This window comes from Anser brachyrhynchus (assembly GCF_964034855.1).
Source record: "Anser brachyrhynchus genome assembly, chromosome: 18".
In the NCBI taxonomy this organism is placed as follows: Eukaryota; Metazoa; Chordata; class Aves; order Anseriformes; family Anatidae; genus Anser; species Anser brachyrhynchus.
Window position 1 is genome coordinate 8,302,655 of NC_137711.1, and position 25,702 is coordinate 8,328,356.

Below are 25,702 nucleotides of genomic sequence, written 5' to 3' on the forward strand. Positions count from 1 at the left end.
CAGAGCTTGCAGCAGGAGCTAACCAGCCTGCGAGGCTCCTCCAGCCTATTTTTCTTCTGGTCTCCCCTGTGCAATGTCGATGCTAATTCAATGGCTGAGCAATGGAGCGTCCTCTGAGACTGTGCTGGGCTGTAAAATGCTGCCCTGCTGTGTGTGTGCCAGAAGGATGCAGGAGGCAAAGCTGATGTGGCAGCCCTGAGGAACCTGCCCGCCCAAGGGATGGATCCAGGACCTGGTTTGGAGGCATCTGGACCCAACCCAACAGGCGCAGGGGGCTTAGCCTTAAACCTCCTCACCCAGAGGAGGATTTCTGGCTCAGTCCCCTCTTTGTTTCCTCTTCCCTGCCTTGTTCTGAGCTGCTGGGAGCTGCCCATGGCTGTGAGGACCGGGAGCATCTCTGCTGGTGTCAGGTGAAGGGGAGCTGCAGCCCTGCTAAAGCCCCGCGATGGCACAAGGGCACCTCCGTGCTCTGCTGCATCTCTTTCCCTCTCTTTAATTTTTAATTGCTGCTTTTGTTTCCACTGGGCACTTCCCTCCGCAGCAGGGCACTCAGGAAATGTTTCAGATTGATAAAGCTGGTTCAGGCTTTCCTTTTACCTCTTGCTTTTTTTCTTTCCTTTTTTTTTTTTTCTCCTTGGTTAAGCAAGGGTCATTGCTGCTCTTAATTAACACCATAAGACAAACGCACTAATTCCCTTCTCTAAGAAGAAGGGAAATTTAGCTTCATTTCCCCTCAAAACACACAATCCTGTTGGGACCCAAGGAGCCATCCTTACCTCTCTATCATTTTCCCAAGCTGGAATTGAGTCAGCAGCTAAAGGCAGCACAGGATTTGCGGTGCTGACGGGCTGGTGAGGGCAGGAGCTCCCTGAACTCTCCCGCAGGGCTGTGCTGGTGCTGCTCCATGGTGCTGGGAGCAGAGGGTGCTGTGCTCCCGCTGACCTGCCTGCACATCTCCAGCAGGTTCTGGAGCCCCTGTGCTGCATGACTGGCATTGTGGGGACGTCCCCATCGGCCACGGTCCCTGCCTGATTCTTGTTCCCCACCAGCAGCCTTGGGGACCTGGTGTGGGGACACCAGGCTCGCCAGAAACCAAATTTCCTACAGCCTCGCTGCTGCTCTGCCCTTGCTTTGCAGCTCTGGGGGAGGAGGGTGGCAAAAGCTCCCGAGGCCAGCAGGGAACCACAGCCTCTGCGTCCCTGGGGGCACTCGGGCAGGTCCCTGCTTGGCGTCTGTGGCTGGCCCCCCCCTAGTGCGGCACCCTGGGGGCGTTGGGTGCTGCTGCTCTCCCAGGGCTGTGCTCTGGCTGTTGTAAGCTTGTGGCCAAATTTTGGTCTGCTCTTAAAATGCTGCGCCTGCCCGGGCCAAAACCAGCGTGTTCCCCTGTTCCTGGCCCCACCGCTGACTTTATTCTTCACCAGATCTTTGGGGCAAAGATGTCCTGAGTGGTCACGGGTACAAGGTGCCCCTGTTTTAAGCTGTGGCTCCAGCCAGAGCATGCAAGCCCCGGGCTGAGGGCAGCAGCAGGTGGTGGGGCTGGGGTCTGCTGCCTGGGTTCCAGCTCAGGGTGGGGTTGTAGGGGCAGGAGACAAGGGCTTAATGGATGTCTGAGGTCTTGGCCTCAAACCTAAGCACTCGCTGCAGCTTACTAGCCATAGCCTGGCTGCAGGGCAGGTAAATATTCTTTTTGACTTATCCCTGTGCAATATTTGCAGTGAACACAAGCAGAGTGCTGGCAAAACCCTCAAGCCCAGGGCTTGGGTCGAGCCTGTCACCAGCAGGACACCGGGGCTGGTGCCACCTCCTGGCTCGTTCCTTTTCCACCTGATGTCCCTGGGGCATCCCAGTGGCACCGACTCAGGTCCACGGCTCCTGAGCTTCCTGTGGGCAGGGACACAAGGTGGCTTTGGGATGCTGCATCCCCTCCCTGCTCTTAGCTCAGTGCCCTGGGGCGCTTTTTGCTGAGAATGGGCCAAAAGCCTCGATGCTTTTGGTGGTGCAGGGATGCCTGGGTGTGCATCGCAGCTCTGTGTTGGCTGGTGCAGCCGGAGCACATCGCGGCGCTGGCAGGCAGCTCTGAGCAGCGCGGGGGGCTCGCTGGTGCAGGAGAGCAGCACCAGGCTGGGAGCCTTTCCGCCTTGTTGCTACAGAGATGGACAGAGGCGTGAATGCTGTAATTGAGGCTGAGCCAGCGACGGAGCGGAGTTGTTTCGTACCAATAAAGAGGTCCTTGTATGCAGCAGCGTCGCTCGAGGGGGTTGGAGAAGTTACTGTGACTAAGTGATCTTATTGCCCAAAGCATTTGGGCACTGCAGCTCCGGCAATCAAATTATATTTCCGATCTCAAGGGTAAAATTGTGTGCAGGGAGAACTTGAGACAAGTAGCTTGTCGGAGCACATTACAGCTCGGCGGCTTGCTGTGATTCTCCTCTGCTCTGATCATTATTTTTCCATGAAGGCCGAGCAGCTGGAGGCTCCGAGGAGAAACGTGGGCAGGGTCGGAGCCCCAGGCGTGGAAGAGGGGCCCTGGGCTGGAGCACAGCAGTCTCTGGAGGGTTTGGGGTGCCTTTGCAACCCTTGGGCATTGCACCCCAAACCCAGTATGACCAGTGGCACTTAGCTGGAGCTGCCCGAGGGCACGTTACCCTCAGCTGAGCGGCGGTGGTGGTCCCCCTGTGCTGGGCTGTTGTGTTTTAAGCACCATTTATAGTGGTTTACAGCCCCCCTTGCACTTATAGCCCCTTTCCTCTGGCTGCGGTGGTCTAAGCCACTGTTTCACCCAGCACTGGCTGGCTCAGGGAGCATTTAGACTCAGTAACTGGGTGCTTGGGATGAGCTGAAAATTCCCAAGTCTTTTGCTGGGCACAAGTGGAAGGTGGAGCTGCGGCTCTGGCTGGGGTTACCTGCACACCACAGAGGTGCCTGCCTGCACCCCTTAACAGAGATGCTCCGTGCCTGCCTCTGGCTGGGCAGGGGCTCGAGCTGGTGTAAAACTGGTTTATTTGGTACCACCTGTCTGCTGAGCAGGCTCCCTCCGTTCCCTGCTCTGCCCAATGCACAACAACAGCAAACACGCACATACCGTCTGTGCCTGTAACTTCATCACGCTGATTTGGGGGGCATTGCTTTCCAGCCTCTTTAGAAGATAATTCACTACTTTTTTCACCATCCTTGGGTTTTAGATTTATTGCTTCAAACCGACAGCGGGCTGGTAGTTAATTAAGCTTTTCTTTCCAGCAGCAGCACAGGGAAGGGACCGGCTGCTGCAGCGCTGCTCCTCGGGGACAGGAGCCGCGCGGGGTTGGCGAACGCCACGTCTCCATCACAGGGGACAAATCCTGCACCCAGCAGCACCGAGAGCTCTGCCTGGGCCGTGGCCCATCGCATCCCTCTCTTCGAGCCCCAATTGTTCCCTGCTGTCCCCTGCACCCTCCTGGGCTGTGTATATGGGAGATGCCTACGATTCCCCCAGCGTTGTCTCGTGGAGCTGGGAAGAGGCAAAGGCTTGAGGTCTGTGCCAAGGAGACCTGGACGTGTCCTTTTGAGTCAGGTTTTCCCACTAATCGCCGTGTTTATGGGGTTTTGCACATCGTTGATGGGGCTGTTACCACATCACTAATGCCTCGGTGATCCCACGCAGGGTAATGGCCGGTTGCCACTTCACGTGCTGGCTGGAGCCAGGACGAAAGCTTGTTAAACCGGGGTTGCCAAAACCAGATTTCTGCGTTTTGTTCTGCTTTATGTTTTTGGCTGGTTGGCATCGCAGAAGGCACCTGGAGGAAGCCAAGGTGGTGGAGCTGACCTTCTGCCTTCTGGACAAACTGCCCCTTGTGAGGCAGAAGGGGACTTGACCAGCCTGGGGCAGCCCCGGAGGGAGGCATTTGGGGCCACCATCTCCTCCCTGGTCCCTGTCTGCCCTTTGCCTGCTGGGCTGCTGCTGCTTGGCATGGCCCAGAATCATCCTCAGGTGAGGCAGGGGGGTCCTGTCCTGGAGCAAAATTCAGTTCAATAACTCTCGCAGCCCCCTGCTCTGCACCTTTGGGGCAGGATGCCCAGTTTTCCCCCTCCAGCCACTCGGGAAGGCCGTTTCCATGAGGTGCCCCCGGGGAACAGCTTCGAGGAGGGGTGTCCCGCTGGGATGTTGGGCAGCCTGTGCTGGAAGGCAGGGAGAGCTGTCCCAGGGGCTTGCATTCGGCTTGGCAGGGCTGGCTGCTGCTTCTGATCCGCTCTTCCTGCAAATCCAGAGCACGTCTGTATGTCCGCCTGCCTCAGCCCAGCAGCATCCTGCTCAGCCTGGGTGCGGCAGCGCCCCTTTCCCTATAAAAAGCGTGGATGAGCACAAAAACCCTTTTGTGTTCATGAAACTCTGGAAGAGGATTTTTTTTTCCCTTACGTCTCCTTGGCAAAAAGTGCTGTTTCATGGGAAATTTCTAGCTGCCTTTTGGCTGCGGGCTCACTTGTGTCTGGTGCTGTTGCAGCACGCGCTACCTGGAGCATCGCTGACTTCGGTCACCACTTTTAGGGAAAAGGAAGCAGAGGGATCCCCGCTGGTGGGATGTGCTGCTGGGGGCTGGACATGGGGCACCCATTGGCTCTGTGAGCATTTAGCTCCTTTAATTGTGGGGATGCTCTTTGTGCTCCTCGCTTTTGTCACCTCCCCGGTGCATGAGCTGGGGGAGGATGGGAGGACCTCTGCTGAGCTCAGCAGCTGCTTCTCCTGCCTCAGCTCCTACGGCCTCCAAGGTCGCTTCTCTGCCTCCCTGCCTGGCCTCTGCCCAGCCCCGTGCCAGGGCCCTCCTTTTGGCAGCACCCAGGGGTGCCTGGGGAAGCTGCGCCATGGGATGTAGCAGCGAGCCCCCACAAAGCAAACAGGTTGGTGGGGAAGCAAAGCCGCAGCCAGATCCCATCTCCAGACCGGAGGACTCCCCCATTCCCCCGAGGCAAGGCTCGCCTGGCTGCTCGCAGCCCCACGCCGAGCACGGGGCACCCAGCTCCTGGGGGTGCTGCCAGCCTCGTGGGCTCTCACCCCCCAGGGTCCTGGGCTACAGGGATGGGCACGCTGCCCCCGAGCTCAGCCTGCCCCTGGCATAACCGTGCTCCCCCCGAACCAGCCACACGGAGTAAAGCACTGCGAGAAACCACCTGCAGCCAGTGAAGTGGCGTTTTTATTTGTGATTGCAATGGCAGGCATCCTGAAGCAGGAGCAACAGTGTATCATAACCTTATATTCCCTTATTATAACCTTATATATAACCTTATATTCCCTATTATTCCCTATTAACCTCATAACCTTATATTCCCTGTTATTACACTTAATTCCTCCCATTTCCTCACTGGCCGAGCACTACAGGTTCACGACCCACTCAATGCTTGTTACTGTATTGTATATGTACAATTTTATTTGACCAGCTGTTAATTTCTCCTTCTCCTTTTTCTCTCCTTCTCTTGTGACTAGAGGGCTGGCGATTTTTTGTTTTTACAGGTTTTGCACTGCTCGTCTCCTTTTTTTCTCAGCTATCCTCCTTTCGGGACAGTGGGACCTTCCGCTGGGGACCTTCTGCTGTCCCCTTACCTGCTTAACACCCCCCCCCCAACCGTTATACCTGAAAAATCACTTCCGAATATGCAAGATCAGTGGAATTTTCCACTGCAAAACCACATTCCCCTGCACAAACCACCTCCTAAAACCCACGTCGTCACACCAAAACCACGTCTTACCGCAAACCCCCCCCCCCTCAACGCGACACCCCGACTTTATTCGTCCGTCCCCAAACCCCGTGACTCCGAAAAAAAACCAAAAAACCCAAAAACCCGGGGCTAAAACCCCCGCCAATTTCCCCCCGGTAACTCCGGCGCCGGGGCCGCTAGATGGCACGCGGCGGCCGGGCATCCCCGGCGCGGGGCTGCGCGGAGCGGGGCGGAGCGGAGCGGTGCGGAGCTGCCCGCGGGGCTGCGCGGAGCGGAGCGGGGCGGCCGGGGGCGGGGGGGGGGCACCGCTGGCTCCGCTCCGCGCCCCGCTCCGCGCCCGGCTCCGCACCGTGCGGCCCCGCTGAGGACCTCTCCCCGCCCCCCCCCCCCCCCCCCGAGCCCAGCTCGCTGCCGAGGTTCCCCTTTTGGGGGGGGGGGGGGGGGCGAGGGTCGCCCCCTCCCCGCCGCCCCCCGCCGTTGAAGGATGCTCACAGTCAACGCGGATGGCAAGATAATGGTCAGAAGATGTCTCGTCACCTTGAGACCCTTTAGGTAAAGTTGGTGGTCTTGGCTCCGGGATGGAAAGCATTTATTTTTATTTGTTATTTTTATTTTATTTGTTAGTTTTATTTTATTTGTTATTTTCATTTTTTATTTTTATTTTATTTTTTATTTTTATTTTATTTTTTATTTTTATTTTATTTGTTATTTTTATTTTATTTTTTATTTTTATTTTATTTGTAATTTTTATTTTATTTGTAATTTTTATTTTTAATTTTCATTTTCTTTTTATTTTCTTTATTTTATCATTATGTTAATTCTATTTTTATTTGTGCAAGGGTTTTGCGGCTCGCTTCTTATTTGCATTTGATTTTTATTTCTGCATGGGGCTTGCCGCTCGCTTCTTCCCATTACTTTAATTTAATTTTCATTTCTGCATGGGGTTTACCGGGGGGATTGGTGCCGGCTGGAAATATCAGCGTCCAGGCAAGTTTGCCCGCAGGTCAGCATCGTGCTGGTCCTGCAGCGCTCGCTGCCCGCCGGCTCCCCGTTCACTCGTCGCCCTGGTACCTTTGGGGGATTTATTTCAGGGCTGTTTGTGGCCGCCTTTTTCTTAATACCTCCGTCGGAGGTGTCGGTACCCACGGGGGAATTGGTTCCTCTGGCTTGGATCCGCCGGTGCTGACGGGGATTTCGAAACCCACACCTGAACTGGCAGCCGGGCTGGGGCTGATACCGTATCCGTGCCTGAAACCCAGCACGTCCGTGCCCACTTCTGGCTTTTTTTTCCCCCCTTGGCTGAACTCTCCTCATTCTTACCTCCGTGCACTGGCTTTCCCCTTCCGCTCCTTGCTCCCCAGCACCCTCATTTCACCAGAGATGCTTTTTGGTCTCTCCCAGACCTGCGCCACATGGGAGGCACCGGTAATGGCTCGGATTTGGTTTTTTTTTGTTTTCTAAGGGGAGCAAAACACCCACGCGAGGGGAAAGTGGCGGGGAGCAAAGTGTGGAGTGGGGTGAGCTGAGCCCGGCGAGCGCTCCCCGCTGTATGGGGGAGCCTGGCGTCACCTGGGACCACCGGAGGGATCTGACCCCTGCCTTTTTGCTGAGCCAAGGCTGCTGCTCGCAGACGGTCAGGAGGATGGGGCTGTGCTTGTGCTGCTCGCTTGCGCTCGTGTTTTGGAGGTGTCCAGTTCCGTGCTGCTTGCCTGGAGGGATTCCTGCTGCCGGATCCCGCGGCAGCGCCCTGGGGCTCAGGGACTTGGCCAAGGTCACAAGGGAAAGTGGTGGCAGAGCAGAGGCGTGAGGGTCCCTGCGGCTTGGGCTTGCTCGCGGCGTGGGGTGCGTGGACAGCTTGGGGCACACGGGTGGCTTGGTGGGATGGAAAGGGGCAAAGCTCTGGGGCTGTGAGCGTGCAGCTGTGGGAGGGCAATGGCCCTGCGAGGTGGGAAGGATGCTTGCACCCCAGGGGTGCGCTCAGCACAGCTTTGAGAGTGGCTGTTTGCTCCCTCAAGTGGGTTGGAAGTCCCCGGGGGGAAGGGACTGGGCTGAGCATCCCTCTCGCCTGTGCCCAGGGCCCTCGGCATCACGCCTGGGGCAGGGGAAGCTCGTCCTCAGCAGTGGCCTGGGATCAGGGAGTGAGTCGTGGGGTGGTCACAAAGACCTGTTAGAGATGAGGATGTGGGTGGGTGGGGGGTTGTGAGGGCAGGAGAGCTCCAGGCAGGGGGGTTCCTGGTGTCCCGCACAGTCCTGCCTGCACGTCCTGGGCTGGCTTCTGCTCTCAAACCAGTGCAGACCAGTAAGGGCACCACTGGAACCAGCGGGGTTACTTTGTGAACGAGTCAGGTTTTCTCCCATAAGAGGAGAAAGTCCCGAGACCCTCTCCCAGCTGTCCCAGTGCCCAGCTCAGCACCTCGTCTGCGTTGGTGCCCTGCTGATCCGGACCCCTCTGTGCCGTGGTCCTGCGGGGCTGTGTCACCTTGCTCCCAGCCCAGGTGAGTGTTGCACTGGGTTACAGCCCAGTCCAGCTCTAACCCGGTGCAAATCAGCTCTGCTCCCCTAAAATCAGCACCCCCAGCCGATGTGAATCGGGGACAATCTGCAGGAGCCAGAGATGCTGCTGTGGGGGCATTCGGGACAGGTCCTGTAAATCGGATTCTTCTTTCTGCCTGGGCAAAGCTGCGCTGCTCAGCAGAAACCCGTGGTGAGATCCCCTGCCTGGTGTAGACTCCTGGCAGCGGTGCCATCAGCAAACAGCGAGCAGGAAACCTGACCCTTTGCACCAAAACATTTCATTAATCACGCTCCAGACATGCTTAGCAAAGCAATGCGAAGCCCTGAGCCGTGAAAGCGCCTGTGGCAAGCGGAAAAGGCAGAGAGAGCAAGTCAGCGTGTGAACGGGTTGTGGAAGCGCCCGCGGATGGCTCTGGCTTCAGCCTCAGCAGCAGAAGGCGTTCAGTTTGCGAGTGCTGGGTTCAGGCGAGGATTTACCGCGGGGCTGGGAGCGCCCTGGTGCAGCTCGCCTGGCGCTGGGTTTTGCAGAGCGTGGCGTGTTTGGGACAGTTTGCCTGCTGGATACCAAGGGCAGGCTTTTAGTGCATCTACAATGCTGGTCAGTGAGAGAATTTGCTCCGTGGCCCCTCATGGAGGAAGGTCCCCGTGGCTGAGCATCCTTCCGACAGCGCCGTGCTGGTGTCTGTGAGCAGCACAGGGTTTGGGGCAGAGGGAGCAGTTTGCGTTAGTCCGGCTGCTGCTGTCGGAAATTGTGCTTCAGCCTTCGGGCTCCAGAGCCTCGGGCGTTGAAAACCTGTCTGGTACAAGATACCAGCCCTCGGCTTCCCTGTGCGCTCGGGTGATATTCCCCCGTTCGGTCCCAGCAAGGCACCGCAGCACCGCGTGCAGCTGGCCCCGGTGTCACAGCCCCGTCCCGCTGGGTGCTGCTGGGCCCCCTCACGGTGCTCGGTCCCTTCTGGGTGCATCCAGCTCTTACCTGCAGGGGCTAAAATGTGAGACGTGTGGGCATCGCTTCTGGTCGGCACCGAAGAGCTGGGGAATTTGGCTTCCTCCTCTTTTGGGCACGGAGCCACAGCCCCAATTTGCGAACATTTCAGTGCGAGGTGGATGTGCGGAGGGACTTGGCACCAGAGCCGTGGCCCGTCGGAGCGCCGTGGCGGTGAATTAAAGGTGGCGTGCGGTGACAGGCAAAGCCAGCGAGCCGGGGGGATGTCATTTGGGCATTGGAGCCGCTGTGGTGCTTGGCAAATGGCTTCATCTGCGGGACAGAGGTCCCAGCCCAGTTGCTGTACAATCTGGGAGATCTGAGCCCTGGTAGATTTTACCTACTTCATGCCGTTCATTTTCTGGACAAGGAATTTCTGCTTGATTAAGGCTGGGGCAAATGTCTCAATTCCCCAGGAGCAGGTCAGCACGAGGCAAACAAGACAGGGTCCTCTGCTGCGAGCCACCCCTGGAAGCTCCCTGCTGCCGTCGGGCTGGGTCTGCTTCTCCTAAGCACCTTAATTTGGGTTCGGCTCTGATCCTCATTTTTATTTAAAAAAGAAAAAAAAGCTTCCTGCATCTCCACCGCTCTCTGTAATCCAGTCCAAATCAAAAAGATTTTGTCTGCTAATGAGACGCCTGAGCACAGATCACCTCCCAGCCTTTCCCTCTTCCCTCTCTTTCTTTCCTCCCTTTCTTCACAGAGTTGAACCACCGCTCCTTGCCAGGTTATAATTATGAAGATTAAAAATGCGTAAACAAGCTCTTGCATAATGATGAAGATACTGTCAATAGGAAGGGTGAGAATAAAGAGCAGGACCTGCTCTGGTTCCTTCACCATCCCTCCCTCGGGTGATGCTTCCCTGAGTGCCCCTTGGGAAGGGGCAGCAGGCAGCGGGTGGGCTCTGCAGCACCTTGTGCTCCCGGGGGGCCCTCGGTCACGGGCTGAGGGACTCGCCCAGGGGCTGGGCTTTGACCTCCTCCTCCTGCTTGTGCCTCCTCCGCGAGGACATCGTCCTCTGCCACGGAGGCCCTGCGGCAGGCAGCTTTCCCCCTCGCCTGCCCGAGGGGTGAATGCTGCCACCCCTCCGTTGCCTCTCCCCGACCCAGCGTGGCTGGGCACAGGGCAGGGTGATGGGGACAGGGAGTGGGATGTGCCCAGCGTCTCCAAATCGCCACCTCCCCAAGCAGATGGTGCAAAGCCCTGTTGCTTTGTAGCATCAGGGATGCTCTGCTGCCTCTGCAGTCACCTCCCTTCCCGAGCTGAGCCGAAAGCTCCCTGGGAGCCCTTCTGCAAGGTCTGCTTTGGGAGGGGGCTGAGCTCCCTGGTCATCCCCGTGTGCTCACAAGCATCTGTGATGGGCCTTTAGGGATGCAGGTCTGGATGTGATGCTTTTTATAGCTTGGCTAAACTGCTTTCCATCCCCTGGGGCTGGCTCATTCACAAATAAAAGGGCCTTGGTCTGCTTCATTCCTGGAGTGTCTGCACGGGGATTTAGGCTGTTTTACTCAGGCGTTTGAACATCCCCTCCCTCGGTGAAGTCGGCTGTCCTTGTGCCTGTCCGTGGGTCTCCAAAGAGATCCGTGAGCATTCCCGGTGGCGGTGCAAAGGGGCTCCTAATCCCTGCCTTTTAACTACAAAATAATGATTAGATGGAGGGCTGCGGCGTTCCTTTCCAAGCTTTTCTTTGGAAAAGTGTAGTTTTGGCGTGGGGTGGCTGCGCTGTGTTAACACACGTGACTCCTGCACCCTGCAGGTAATGCTGTTAGCTTGTGAGCACGCTGCTGCCGCCCGGTCTCCGTGGTTCGCTTCCCTGGGGCTCAGCGAGGCAGAAATGCCAACGAGCACCTGTATGGGGCTGTTCATCACCTATAGGGTGCAGCTATTTAAAGAGAAACCCTGTGCTTCATGAGGATGTTTGGCTGTTGTCTCTTCTCCTTGAAACTCGTGGTGGAAGGCGGCCAGGCGCTTGCTGGGCTTGGCTGTTTGGGCGCGCCGTGATGCCGCGAGCGGTGGCCAAGTCTGCCTCTGAAAGCCTGAGAGGGCTTCCTGGCCTCTAGAAAGCACTCTTCAACACAAGCTAGTAAAGAATCCTTTTATCTCTTGGAGAAGAGGCTGTAGCGCTCACAAATCTATACTGAGGGTCTCTCACGGGCAGACTTTTCCAAAATCCTTTCTGGGCAAAACCTCCCAAGGTGCGGGATGACGTGCAGCGGGCTCTGCGCTCCTCTCCTCGCCGTCCCCAAGTGCAGTGTGCTGTCCTTGCGTGCTTGTCCTCCGAGGAGATGGGAAGGCTTTGTGTGATGCTCCCCTCGTGTGTGATAACCCTCCCGCTTGTGCAGAGCCCTGCCTTCAGGCATTTCACCCCTAAATTGCTACTGGCTCGGAGAGGAGCATCCCGGAGAGCTCTCATCCTGCTTGCAGCCAGAGGGACCGGGAGATCTGGGGGGTGATTTCCCAGCCAGCACAGGTCCCTCCCTGCCCCCCAGAATAAGGCTGCCTGTGCCTCGCGTGCGAAGCAGACACAAGGGGAAACACCGGTGGTCTAGCTACGGGGGGAACAAAAAGTGCCGTGTTTTTTTTTTTAGCTCCTGTGGAAGGAAGGGAAGGCACAAGGTCTGTCTTTTCTCTGGGCCCCCTCCGAAGGAGAATGGGTATTGTCTGAGCGGTTCCTGCAGCCCGCTCTGGCTGAGCTTTCCCACCCAAGGCACAGGGCCTCGGCTCCCTCTCTAGGCCTGTCCATCCGAGCAGGTCGCAGTGATTTTGGAGGGTGGTTTTGGGCGAAACCCACTGGTTTGCTGCCGGGCTTCATGCAGGAGCATCTTGGGGCTCTCATTATATGTGCGTGGCTCTGGCTGTGGTCGGAGGCAAGGCGCTGCCCCGGTTTTGCACTGCAGGGGCAGCAGGGATGCTCCTTCCCTGGGCTGGAGGAGCAAGCAGGGGCCGCCCTGGCCACCTCTGCCACAAGTCCCCAAGCAAAGCAGCTTGTGCTGGGGTGCTGAGGGGCTGCCCCGTGGACTGACGGGTGGTGGGGCTGTCCTGGGGAGCGAGCCGGGTACCCTGCACACCTCCTTACGGCGCTGCTTTTCCTCCCGCAGGATATTTGTGCTGGGCATTGGATTTTTCACCCTGTGCTTCTTGATGACGTCTCTGGGAGGCCAGTTCTCAGCCAAGCGCCTGGGGGACTCGCCCTTCACCATCCGAACCGAAGGTAAGCACAACTCTGCGCCCATCCTGTCCCCCCGATGCTCGATGACTGCCTGTGGCCCAGCCGAGGAGTGCTGGGGATGACGATAGGATGGTGCTTGGTACACCCCAGAGCTCCCTCCAGTCCCTCTGCATAGTCACGGAGCCATCAGGATGGGTTTGCAGCCACGTGGTGAAAATCTGGCTGTTTGCATCCAGAGCTGTGCAGGCAAAGCAGGAGCACAGGTGTCAGGGTGTGGAAGATGGACCCCGCAGGGTGATGGGGAAGCACCAGGGCTTGGGGCTGGCAGGATGAGACCCACAGGTGATGGTGGTGGTGCGGGTTACATGGGCTGCACCTAGTCCCATGTGAGGGGCTGTCTCGGGTGCTCAGAGGGCTCTGTGGTTTGGGGCAGTTTTGGTCTGCAGGGAGTGGAAATCATTCCTTAGAGAAAGGAAAACAAAAGGCCTTTGATTTCCTGCAGGTTCTGAAACATTGGAAGCAAAGCATCCCGGTTTTAGCAAAACGTCCTGACGGGTGCTCTGTTAGCATCCCTGTCCCCTTGCTGAGTGCAACCAGTCTGGGTTACGCTTTCAAAAGTCTGGTTAGGAGGGATTTCGGTCTGCTGGGGATGAGAAGCTGCATACGAGGAAGGTGGGCAGAAGCCTGTGGATAACTGCTTCGTTGTGGTTATCCTTTTAGAAGACGTGTGCTTAAAAAATTCACCTGCCTGGGACATTCCCCCCTGTCCCAGGAGATCCCCAGCACCCTCGGGAGCTTGCAGAGAAGGAGGAGAAGGGGGGGACACTGGAGGGGCAGAAGTCCCTGGTTCCACCCCCAAAAAACTTTATAAGGCTGGTGCAAAACTATAGCAAAAGGGCAGTTATTCAGCCTCTTCATCCCCTTTCTGGATGCTGTAGTGGGGTCAGTTTTCCCATCCTCACTCTGGTCACCAATTTAACCCAAACCTGAGTCCCCTGACTCCCACCTTTGCGTGTCTCATTTGCCAGGTGAGATGGATCAGGGAGCAGAAGGAACCTTTTATCACACCTCTGACTCACCCATGCGCCCTGCTGTAGGAGATTAAACCGAAATGTGTGAGCTGCCTCCCCTTGCTGCATCTGAGCTCTGGGGTGCTCCTCGCCGGCAGGGAGAGATGTCCCCTGCTCTGCTCGGGGGCTGCACGGTCTGGGTGTGTTTCATTTATAAAAGAGAAAAACGTCTGTGACTTCAGTCTTCTAATTTTTCACGTCTTCGATTAGTCTGTAACTCCAGCCAAGGCAAGTGCTGCTTTGTTAGGAAGCTCAGAAATTGAGACTAAATCCTTTCTAAGTCACTGGATGGATCTGCTGAACTAGTTTACTGCTTCCAGACAAGTTGCTGCAGATCTGTCTCCTGTTTTGTCTCTTGTTGGGGAAGGTTAGGTCCATTTATTGTCTAACAGGCCACCTGGAAGAGGAGTTCTCCTCCCCTGTACTGAAGGAGGGGTGCTGTTTGGTGCTGGGGTCCCTGCACGTGGGAAAACACCAAGGAGGAGACATCCAAAGCCCCTCTGGGTGATGCGAGGCGCAGAAACCTCGGTTAGAGCTCTGGGTCTGCTCTGCTTGGGGCAGGGCCGTGAGCCCGACCCCATGGAGGGATGCTGAGCTGCGCAGGAGCCCTGTGGAAGGGGGTGAGGGTCAGTGGGACAGAGACGGATGCACTTTTATTAGCTCCGTGAGGTCTCAACGGGTCTGTTTGAATAATACATGGGCATTTAATTAACACATGTTTTGGATCCTGGGGAAACCCAAGAAATATTGCCGGTTGTTATCATTGCTCTTAAGATGCTGGGCTGGAGACGAGCTCGGAGGAGCAGGTTAATTTTGCTGGGCTGATTAGCAACGGTGGGAAGTGGGACAGCGCTCACAAACCTGCACGGGTCCAGGCCCAGTGGCTCCGGAGAAATTCCTGGGTGTGTGCTCAGATCTGCCAAGCCTCCTGGCACGGTTTTGGGTGTCCTGGGACAGGCTCCCCATCTACAGAGAACCGAGGTCCTCTGGAGTGCTGTCTGTCTGAGCAAGGGGTGCTTGGGCTCCTTGTGGCGCTGGGTTTAGCAGCCCCTTCTGAGCATCATTCGTTAACAGATTAATTTCGTGTTGCAAGCCAGCAGCATCCTTCCCCATCTGCTTGGCCGTGGGCTGCTTCACCAACATAGCAGGTGGGTTTACCGGGGTGCTTGGCTAGCCAGGGTCTGATCCTGCTCTGGTCCTCGTGTCGGTGCTGGTTGTGTCTGCAGGATGGAACCGCAGCATCCTGGCCTGCCAGGTGTGAGCAAAGCATCCCCGGTGCCAAAATTTGTGGGTGGCTGTGGAGAGCCAGGGGTTGGTCCCAGCACCCCGGGGCTTCAAAATAATTAGCGCTGGAGAAATCCTGCTGGCTTGTGGAGCATCCCTAGTGGTGCTGGTTTATAACCCAGGCTGGGGCTCTTCCTGCTTCTCCCCCATGTCCTGCCCAGCCCAGCCCTGCCCCTTGGGTGCTGCAACCCAAAATCTGCCCCTGGGTCTGACGTGTGCCCACCCAGAGGGTGCTCTGAATAGAGCAGGGAGCTTAGGGGAATGGCACGGACTCACCCAGAGCTGTCCTGGCTTCGGAGCTTTGTGAGCAACAATCAAAGCCAAATGAAGACAGATGTAGGGCCGGAGCGTGAAAAGGAGAAACGGATAATGTCACAATCTAGGAGTTAATCCCATTTTTAATTTTATTTTTATACGTGAATCCGCTTCTAAGAGGTTTTCTCCAAGTTTCCCGGTGTGTGCCGGAAATCATTCCTCGGATGGGTTCTCTGCCTGGCGGTTCGATGCAGCAGAGGCTTTGCCTCTTAACGATAAATAAAAACCTTCAGAAATGCGAGTTATTTTATCCTAATCCGCTGCCGTCAAGTAAACACAGACAAAGGTTCCTTTGTTTTGAAATGGCCACCGAGAGAATTTGTTCTACAAACAAAGATCTAGATTAGAAAAAGAGAACAGACAAGTCTATAAATTTTGAATGTGGGAGACGCTTTGGGAGCAGCTCGAGACTCGAGAGATTCAGGTTTCTGTGCCCTCGTCTCTCCTCCTGCTTAGAATTTAAAATGTTGTGTTTTTTTTTTTTTCTCCTTCCCTAGCATCTCTTTCTGCTTTGTTTTACTGCTGGAGTAGAGCTGGCCTGGGGCACGGGTCTGATCCTAAAACCTCACCAAAATGTTTAATGGGCAGAAAGGAGCAGCGAGTGCTGGCAGGGTGACGGCAGCTCTGGGGCCCTGGGCTGGTCTCGGCGATGATGCACAGCCTGCTGCTGCGGGGCTTAGCAGAAGGAAATAGGTTATTAAGTGTTAAACCATGATTACAAGTGGCTGGAATATTGCCTGCAACCGCTGCAGCTAGTTTAAAAGTGGCAGGACTTCTGGTTGTTATTTTTTCCCCCATACGCTGGGGTGGAAGGTGCTGCAGGGACGCGCAGCAGCCCCGGGGGTGTGTAGGACGGGTCTGAATTCCCAAACCAGCCCTCGCTGCTGGCTTGTGCCTGCTGCTGGCTCCGAGAGTCTGGACCGAAGTTCTGCTGCTTCTGGCGGTGCTTGGGTGTGAGTGCTTTGAGTGGCTCTCGTACACACCTTTGGGATGTGGTTGCTGGCTGTGCGCTCACTGGTGCTGCTCCTGCAGCTGCCTCTCTGACCCAGCCTCAAGTGGTTCCTGTCCGGGCCGATGTTCGGCTTGAGAAGCTCAGCACTTGCCTTTTTCCCCCCAAAAACAATCCCCCAGCAGCATATCTGGATGGCTTCCTGCTGGTGACCACAGCTCCCGCGTTGTGTTTTCTCAGCCCCATGGGAAACGAAGGAAGGGAAGGGTGGTGCTGAGCTGCTTTTAGAGAGCAAGCTGGAACAGGCAGGCGAGCAGGGGTGAAGCACGTCCTCTGCAAGGCTGCTGCACTTCATCCTAGGTTGCTGAAATGTGTTTTGGGGGTCTGATCTCCTTGGGGCTGAGGATATTGGACAGCTTGTGGGATGAGTACCAGGCTTCCCAGGCAGCCCCATCCCCAGTGCTGCTTTCCTGGGCTGCCAGGATGGCTTTGGTTCGTTGCACAGGACTTCAGGGCTCTCGGTAGAGGGCCAGCAGCCAAGGCACTTTGTGCTGGAACCGGTACTGAGCATCACCTGGTGGAAATCCCCCCTGCCCTCCTGAAACCAGCCCTTGTCCTGTTTTACAGCTACCAAAGCTCTGCGCCTCTCCTGAGGTCGTGGCTTGCTCTGGATCCTGGAGTCTCACCTGCTTAAAGCAATTTCTTCCCTCAATGAACACAGAAGTGGAGAGGTTGTTTAGGGCTGTGCAGCACAGCTCAACACCTTGGTGCTTGTGGTTCCTCCCTCAGGAGGAGGGATGCTCACGGAGGGGAAATCGTGCCGCAGAAGATAATGGTGAAGGTTGCTCAGGGTTTTGTAGGGCATCTCTGCCGTTCCGGAGTCACAGTACCATGAAACGACGGGATCTCGTGTTCGTTCAGTCCCCTGAATGGCTCCCCGAGGAGCTGAGCAAAGAGGCCAAACAGAAATGTGAGAACCGACGTGATCCCCTGAGAGGGGTCCTTTGCTCTCGCTCCTGCTCCTGCCGGCTCCCCTCCCGCTCCGGCAGCTCCCCGGCTGGATTAGCCTGGCCAGATACCGCCGTCGTTTGTTCTCGCAGGAGATGCGGAAAGGTCAAGCTCAGCATCGCTAATGATCAGAGGGAGCTCGAGAAACTGTCGTCCTCCTGCAGCTCGGGGAGGAGGAGGAGGTGCGTGCATGGTCCTGACCCCTGTGTAGAGCTGATTGTGCGGGGGTGGCTCGGCTCTGCTTGCGGGATGAGGGGGAGCCTGAGGCTTGCGGGGAGCCTGAGGGGGGTTAAAACAGCACACAGATGTCTGTCCTTATATATCCCAGTTCCCTCTGTCCTGGGAAGGGTTATTGCTGCTTATGCCCCTGCCTTCAGGCAGGGAATGAGGTTATTTTAATGGAAACGTGGCTTGGGACCAGCAAAATCCCTCCAAGTAGCTTTGCCAGCCCCTCTCATCTGACCCATATGGGTCTTGCTGGAGAAAACCCCCTGGGAGCAAATGCCTGGGCTGGAGATGTAAGGCACACGTGTACCCTTCCAGCGATGCTCACCTTCCCTTTGCTTTCAAAAAGTCTTGCAGGGTTATAAATTTGTCTTAATGCCTTTACTGCATGCTGATGATGCCAGGAGAACTGCTTGCGAAGTCTCGTGTCACCAAGTGGCAGTGATGGGGGGACACGAGCAGAGTGAAGGACGGAGCTGGGCAGGTTCGGCTGGGCAGACTCAGCAATAATTATTCCCAGTTTCTTCCCGGGTGAGTTACAATTCTCCCCAGGGCTGCTCTGGCTATGTTTTGCCGTTGTTTGCTGAGCGGGGCCGGATAACCATCTGCAGCGGCTTGTAAGCACCTTGTCAGGATCCACCGCTGGAGCGTGAGCGCTTCGCCCGGGCAGCAGCGGGGCGCTTGTGCAGGCGGAGGGACGGGAGCGCTGTCGCAGCACCGTGACCTGAATTCAGATTTGGCTTATGCAAAACTCTGGCAAAAGGCAGCGGGAGGCCCCCCTGTCTGATATCTACCCCAGTGGGGTGGCTGGTAGCTTCCCCAGGTCCCTGGGGCGGGTGCTGGTGGCACCAAGGCTGCTAGGAGGGCGTGGGTCCTGCATATCCCCACAGCTTATTTCTGCTGCATCAAGAGCTGGATTTGAGTCTGCTGGAGCTTGCAGGCAGATGGAGGGATGCCAGCAAGGTGAAACCCGCCTGGAGAAGTGTGCCAGGCAGCTCTTCGGTACCCGGAGCCTGCCTGCAGCTGCGGGTGATGTCCTACAGCCCCTGCAGCGCCTCGTGGCCGGCTCTGCTGCTGCTGCCCCATCCGAAGCAGCTCCGAGCAGCCGGCTGGTGCTGGAAGAGGCTGCCTGGCCAGTGCCAAGGCAAACCGGCCGGTGCTGGAGCACCTCCTTGGCTCGGGAAGCCTGGAGAGCTTCCTGCTTGCCCTTCCTGCCTGGAGAAGCTGCACTGTGGCGGCTGCTGCAGCTCAGGACCACCTCCTCCCTGCTGCCCTCCGGTCCTTTGTAGGGAACGGAGATGCCGAAGCAAGGCAGATCCCAAACGTGGAGTAAGGGCTTTCTGCCTCCCCCCCAGCCCCGCACCCTGCTGCTCCTGGCAGATGCTCGGGTGCTCCGGGGGCTCTTTTAAGTAGATAACACTGCATGCGGCTGCAGTGATGACTTCTGCTGCTCTGGCTGTTGGGTACGGGGAGGCTTTGTTAATTATTGCTTAACGCCATGCTGGGTGCTGAGAAGTGGCCGCGGGGAGCGGCTGTGGGTGGCAGCGGCTCCGTCTGGGGTTGCGAGTGCTGCTGGCACCAGGATCGGGTGGAAAAAGTGGGGTTTGGTTAAAATACCCATCCTCTCCTTGTGCCTGAGTCTTCTGGCGTCCCCTGGGATGCCAGGCGGGGAGGCAGCAGTGGTAGCAGAGGGGCTGGGGGTGCCGTTCCCTGTGCTCCTGGGCTGCTGCACGAGCCCGTGCTGCCTGTTGGGCGCTTTGGTCCCAGCTCAGTGTACTTGGGGTACACGTGCTGGGCTCGAGTCTCCAGCCCCCTTCTGAAAAAGGAGCTTAAAGTGGAAGTGTAACACTTTACAGCTCTTATTAAATTGCTATTCCAGGCAGGGAAATGAGTGCTGTTGAAATAGGGGGAAAATAAAGACATCAGTGGGGGGGTCCCCGTTTATCTCTGAATGGCTCAGGTGTGTTAGCTTTGAGGTGGTTTCTCCCAGTGGCAGTTTTTGGGGAGGGATGGGGCACCCAGCCTGGTTTCTGTGTGCTTGAGGAGGGCTCAGCACCCAGTCCACTGGGATGCACACAGGAGTAAGATGCAGGTGCTGCTTTGCAGGGTGAAGAGGTGTGAAATGGAGCCGGAGGCTGAAGAGGTGGTTAAGGCCTAACCCGCCCTGGGCGCACGTCTCCTCCTGGAGTGCCCACTTGGTACAACCACTGCCCAGAACTGGACGCCTGCAGGCTTGAAAACATAAATTAAAACGCCACCAAACTTCCTGGAAGGCAGCAGTGCTGATTCACGAGCCATAAATTGATGGAGCAGCAAATTGTGATGGGGTGGGAGCGGAGGTGAATGATGGTCCTGGCGTGTGCCATGTCCTCAGGGGCCGCTGCGGGGCTCAGGAAGCTCACGCTGTCCCCTTGGTCCTTGTCCCTTTGGGGTGAGCACTTTGTCCAAGCAAAGCCCAGGGCTGTGGCCCCCTCCTGCCCACGTCCCCCCCGTGTCAGACCAGCAGCGTCCCACTGGCCCCCGGCGCTCCATTATCTCCGTGAGCAGCGGATCCCCGGGGAATGATTAAATCAATTAATTGATTTTCTATAGCTCCTAAGGAAGTCAAATGGCGTTTCCATCAACCTGCGATGAGCAAACACCCCACCACAGCCAGGAGGAATGCTAATGGCTCTCTGTGCTTTTATTACCCCTTTCACTTCTAAATCAAAATTCATCCTGAGCCAGGGAGGCAGCAGGTACTTCAGAAAAGAAAGCTAGCACAGCGGGAACCAGAGCAGCCTCTAAAAGCTGGATTTTTCCCCACTGATTTATTTGTTGCTGTGGCCAAAATGGGGGCCCAGGGCTTCATCCAGCCCAGGCGGGTGTTAGCTGAGCCCCTTCCCATGGCTCTGCTGATGCCCTGCTGGCAGGATGCGGCCACTGAGCGGGGTGGTTTGGAGGGAGGGGTGATTTCTTTGCCCCTCTGAAACGCAGTGGCAGGCTGCCCGGAGTTGTTTGGCCGGTAGTTTTGGCTGAAACAAAACCGGTGGTCATTTTGGGAATGTTAAATTAGGAAAGCTCTCAAATGTGAAGTCGTAAATAAAGCTGCGGAGCTGGGCGCGCGGTGCGGAGGAGGGAGAGGATGGGGCGTGTGAATGCCAGCCTGGAGTCCTTTGAGCCAGTTTCCTGCCATCCATGGCACACTGGCTCCCAAAAATGCCATTTTCCCTGGGCCAGCAATGGGGGCTGCAGGAGAACCAGCTGCTTAGGTGTCCGTGCCCTCGTGGGATGCCTCTCCTGTAAAGAGGATGGATGAAGCGATGTTGGGGCTGCCCCCCTGAGCGGGGGTCCCAGCTCCAAATCCGGGGTCCAGCTTTGCCCCCCGGTGCTGAATGCACCCCGCACAGGCCCGGAGCCCCGTGTCCTTCGGGCTGGGGCACCGCCGTGACCGCGACTGATCCGGTCCTTGTGTTTTAGGAAGCAATTTAAAATCGATGTTAATCTTGTTGTTTGGAGCAGCCTCGCCTGCGGCGCGAGGTGTTTGGAGCGCTGCGGAATAGCTTAAGATGCAATTTAAAATAGCGCTGGCTGGCAATAGAGGAGCAACTAAAAATACCCTGCAAGCACTCATTAAAAAACAGTGAAGAGGGGGATGGGGAAGAGTTTAAAAAAAAAAAAAAGTTAAATAAATAAAATGCTGACCTGCAGCTTGTGCTGGGGTTGGGCGTGTTCTAGTCCTCTCTCCCATGGGACTGCTGGGGACAGGAGGAGACGACCGGGCTTGTTTTCCCTGCGGGGTGACAGCTTGTGGCAGGACTTCTGCGACTGTCCCCGTTGCCCCCAGGGCAGATCTCTGTCCCTTGGTGGGTGGGAGGGTAAAGAAGTAATAAAAATGGGGAGGGAACAGCCCTACGCTCTCCATAGCGGTAACGAAACGCTCCTGTCTATAAATGCAAGTGTCTGTTTGTACTGCTCAGCCTCCTGCCTCTTCTTATTTCTATGGAAATACGGAGCGGGCACGTGTTAGCGGGGAGGTACGGAGCTGCAGCCTGGTGCTGTGCATGTTTCGGTGCGGATGGTGGGGGAAAGGGGAGGCGATGGGGTGGGGGGGAGCTCCCGGAGCCCCCTCTGCTCCCTGCCAGGCATGGACACAGGTCGGTGAGCGAAGGCTGCCTCTGAGGAGGAGGTGAGGCCGGAGACCCCAAAGGGACCCGGGCACCACTAACTTGGGTCTACCCTGGGGCTTCCGTGGTGCTGGGCCTCTGGGCTGCGATTTGAACGGATTATATCGGGGCCAGCCCTGGCCTAGTTGGCTCTGTGGCCTTTTAAGCCGCTTGAATCAAAATCGATGGCGAAGGTAAATAGAGGAGTGCAGGAGAGCAGCAGGGGGCTTCTACTTTGCTCCCTTGGAAGCAGCGAAGGTGGCCACCCGCTCTCCATCTCCAGCTGGCTCTCCATCTCCAAGCCTCCGTGGTTCGTTGCTTTAGGACCAGCCACGGGGCCAGCTGCTGGCCCAGGACAGCGCAGGCTGCCCCGGGTGCATCTCCCAGCCGCTGTGGTCCTCGCAGAGGGTACGGGGCTGTAGGCTGTGGTTCTGCCGAGTAACCCCGGGAACATCTGCTCCTTCCTGCAGTCCGCTCCTTCAGGAGCGTGCTGTCCTTTCGAGGAGTTTAAGTAGCCTAGAGTTGTCTTTTAAAGGAGAAAAACAAAGCAAAGCAAATGATGCTTTAGATTGAAATTAATTCAGCTGGTATTTTCGGTGGATGTAAGTAATATCTTACCATCTCTGAGCAAATTCCCTTCTCGTAGTGGAGCGTTCAGCTGTTGCAAGACAGCCAGGCAGGGATGTGACTTATGTCTGAGAAGGAGGAAAAAAATCCACAGCAAATCAGCCATGTTATGAACAGCAGAGAGATATTGCAGAATCGCATTTTAAATGTCAGGAGGATGTTCAGGGCTGTGGAGAGGTGGGTTGAGGCTGTGCCTCGGTTTCCCCAGCACGGGAGGCTTTTGCTCCCCTCGAAACTGGGCTGGTCTTTGGGTAGAAAAGCCCTGTGCAGGGCAGTGTGAGAAGGACCAAGGTGAGGTGCCACCACTGCACCCCTGGGGTGGCGCTGGGGTCCTGCACCCACGAGGAGGGAAGCACAAGGGATGCAGAAGGCTGGGTGCCACCCCAAGCACTGTTTCCCCAGCACATTCCTCTCTTTTCCCCAGCTCCTCGACATGAAGCCGGGGCTGATGGGCTGGTGCTGAGCAGCGTGAGACCCGTCCTGGGCAGGATGGGGCCGAGGTGACCCAGGGATGGGAGCTGCCATCTGGGTGCAGGCCCTGAGCAGGGCCGGGAGGCTGAAATCAGCCCAAGTGGCTAAGGGGACCATGTTGCTCAGTGAGGGTGCTTCTCCCAGGGGGTTTCAGCTCCATTTGAAAACCTGGATCAGCGCTGGGTGGGGACAACTCAGAGTAATGGTGTGGCAGCCTGGGGCGGCATGGCGAGGATGCTTAGGGTCCCAAAACGTGATGCTCCAGCAAGAAAACCTCCTTCCCATGTGCTGCTCTCCCCCAGCACAGCCTGGACTTTGCCAGCTCTGCCCCACTCCCTCTCCAGAGCCCCCAGCCCCACACTGGGCTCTTATGCAGCCCCCACCAAGATACCCAGCACCGAATTTTGCTGTCCCCACCGGGGCCACCTGCACACGGAGCAGGATCCACCTGTGTGCTTCCTGGTTCCTGCTCCTGCAGCTTTTGGTGCCAGGTGAGCACGCGGGTGGGATGCTCGCCCAGAGATGCGTTTGCTCCGAGAAGGTGCTTTAAAGACACCGGTGTCATTATTGCCTTCCCCGGGGATCTGACCCATCCGAATCTGAGCATATTGGCTCTCTCTTCCCGCAGTTCTGCAGAGAAACTATTTCTTCTTCCAATAGATATCACCCGGAGGGGATGCTTTCTTTTTTTTTCCCCTGATTTCATCCAATTACTTAGCTGTACGCTCTTCTGAAACACCATAAATAATTCTCCTCCCTCTGCTGTGTTTACCAGCATGTCTCACGAAATCCAGTAAGATATGATTGATTGCAATCATTATTTCATAGTGCTACTATGAAAACCTCTGTCAGGTTCGGTGATTGCCTTTAAAGAGTGTCTGCCGCTCAGAAAACTGTCAGAAACCTGTCACACTTTGGCAAACTCCAATTAATCCGTTGAGCAGTTTTACTTGTGTTTTCTCTCCCATCATTGCTGATTATCAAGGGTAATTAGAATATTTCTCTTTTGTAATTAGCAGCTCTCTCGCTCTTTGTTTTTTAGAGGGAAGTTGCTTGCGAGGCTGTTTCGCTGGGTTTTTGTGCTGTTGGTTCAGGTTTGGGTTTTTCCTGCCTCCTGCCGTGCTCTCGAGGATCTTCATCGTGGGTTTAGGGGCTCAAATCCCCGCAGCCAGGCAGGCAACCCCTACCCCGGGCGGGTGTTTGGGGACGTGACATCTTCTGAGCTTGCTGGCGGGTGGTTTTAAGGAGTTTTATTTGAGAGGGAGCTGGCAAAATGCAGGTGGGGGCTTGGGGGCAGCGCGGTCCCTGCCTGGCTGCTGCGAGTGCCCGCGTCGGGGTGACAAATGAACCCCGGCTCCTGCGCGTTTTAAAAAGAGTGGCTTCAGCACTTTTCCTCCTTTCTTTGGGGTTTTTAATGAGGCAGGCTTTCCAAGAGATGTAATAATGGTTGCCAAAAATGTCAAATTGTCCTCGTTATCCTCCTTAAGCTCCTGGAAAAACAACAACAAGGGGAAAAGCCAACCCCGGCAGAGGAGAGGTGGCGATGGGCACAGCTTGGACTTCACTTCAGGAGCCAGGGGAGGGCACGGTGGGGGGGACACATGTGCCAGGACAGCCCTGCATGAAGGGTGAGACCCCCCCCGGCACAGGGGGGCTGCAGCAGGGTCCCGGGGGGGTTGCGATGTGGGAGATGCCCACGGGTGACCCCAAGGGGCTTGCTGGGGAGGTGGTGGCCCCCTGGGAGGGCTTTTCCTGGCTCTTCTCCATGGGGGCCAGCTCCCTGCGTGTGCCTGGGTGTTAATAAGGGGCAGAGCTGGTTGCTGCCTGGGCTTTGCGAGCAGCCATTTAAATTTCAAACGAGCAGCACGGCTAAATGAGCGTTCTTAATTAAACGAGTGCAGCCTGGCTACAAAGCGGGGCGGCAGGCCGGCTCTGAGCGGCGAAGGCGGCAGCGACACTAAATCATCCCTGCTCCCCTGCCGGGATCTCCCTCGCCATTTCCCAGCAGAGCAGCACGGCTGTGGGCTCCCGATCCACCCAGGACACATTTTCGGGGTGGATTTTTTGACTTAAGCCCATTTCAAAATGTTTTTGTTGACCATGTCTTTGCCGTGTTTGCCCAGCTGTGTCTGGGGACGTCCCTGGACAGAGCAAATTGAGCTCCGGGGTCCAAATTTCCACTTTTGACCCCCACAGCATCTTTTAATTGTGCATTTTTCAGCAGTTCTGCCTTTTAGTGAGAAAGGCTGTGACTCCTGCCCCACCCAGAGGATTGGGCTCTGGCTTGGGTGATAGGGTAGGCAAAGGTGGCTGCTTCATTCCTGGACCTGGCCAGGGTGGTCTGGGGCTGCTCAGGACCATGGGCACCCACTGATCCAAGCAGAAATCTCCAAGTCCTTGCCATGGGAGTGCAGGGAGGGTTTGAAAGTCCCGGGAATGGATGGGACAATTTATTTATTTTTTTTTGGAATTGCTTTCACTCTGTTTTTCTTCCATTTTATTGGATAGTGTCAGGAAAAAATAATGTGTTGTTGATAATCTTAGCCAAGCGGCAAGATTCCTGCTGGCCTTGGCGAGGTCCTGCTGGCCTGCCATCAGCTTCCCGTAGGGTTTAGGGCTCGGATGTAACCTTGCTCAGGTGCATGTGGCAGCAATGCGATGCTCTCACAGCACCCACGGAGCTGCTGGGGCGAGCACCTAGCGCTGCCCGGCTCTGTGGGGTGCTCAGGAGCCTGGTGCAGGGGGGGGACGTGGGTGCCGAAGCCCCCGGATCAGCTGTGGTGCCTGATGCAGCCCTCCCGTATCGGAGCTGGGAATCCCCCCTGCTGCCTGCACGGTGCCAGCACTGCAGCACCAGGAGTCAAACCTTGGGAGATTTCCTGGGGCAGCCAGATCCCAGCACGGCCATAAAACACCACGGTCATTTGGATGCCACCAATGTATAGGTCCCTGTTCTTCTTGACGTGGGCAGGGGGCTGCACTCTGACCTTCCTACAGCTGGGTTTGTGCCCGTCTGCAGCAGCAGGGGAGGTGCCCAGATCCCGATAGCCCCCCGCAGCATCCGTCTGTGCATCTCCTGCGGCTCCGTAAACGAAATGTGTGCTGCCTCTTGACAAGCACATGTGCGTGGAGATAAGCTAAACGGGAGAAGTTTGGGGATTATGCGCTGATTAAGTTATTGCGGACATGAAATGAAGCATGCTGAGATGAAACGGGAGCTTTATTTTCCATTCCTTGGCTCGGGGCTCGGGG

At 56.5% G+C, this 25,702-nt stretch overlaps 1 protein-coding gene across 3 annotated transcripts in view; it reads left to right on the forward strand.

Annotated features, from left to right (window-relative positions):
* Positions 1–5,901: 5,901 nt before the first annotated feature.
* MGAT5B (alpha-1,6-mannosylglycoprotein 6-beta-N-acetylglucosaminyltransferase B) overlaps positions 5,902–25,702 on the forward strand; it is a 57,778-nt gene continuing 37,977 nt past the window's right edge. For 2 of the 3 annotated variants that reach the window (XM_080560513.1, XM_080560514.1), the window contains exons 1-2: positions 5,902–6,240; positions 12,286–12,398. In XM_080560513.1, coding sequence (XP_080416639.1) covers positions 6,173–6,240; positions 12,286–12,398 — 181 coding nt within the window. In that variant the 5' untranslated portion in view covers positions 5,902–6,172. Of the gene's footprint in view, positions 6,241–6,828; positions 7,114–12,285; positions 12,399–25,702 lie in introns of those variants that run through there. The other variant, XM_080560515.1, reaches the window with a different exon arrangement.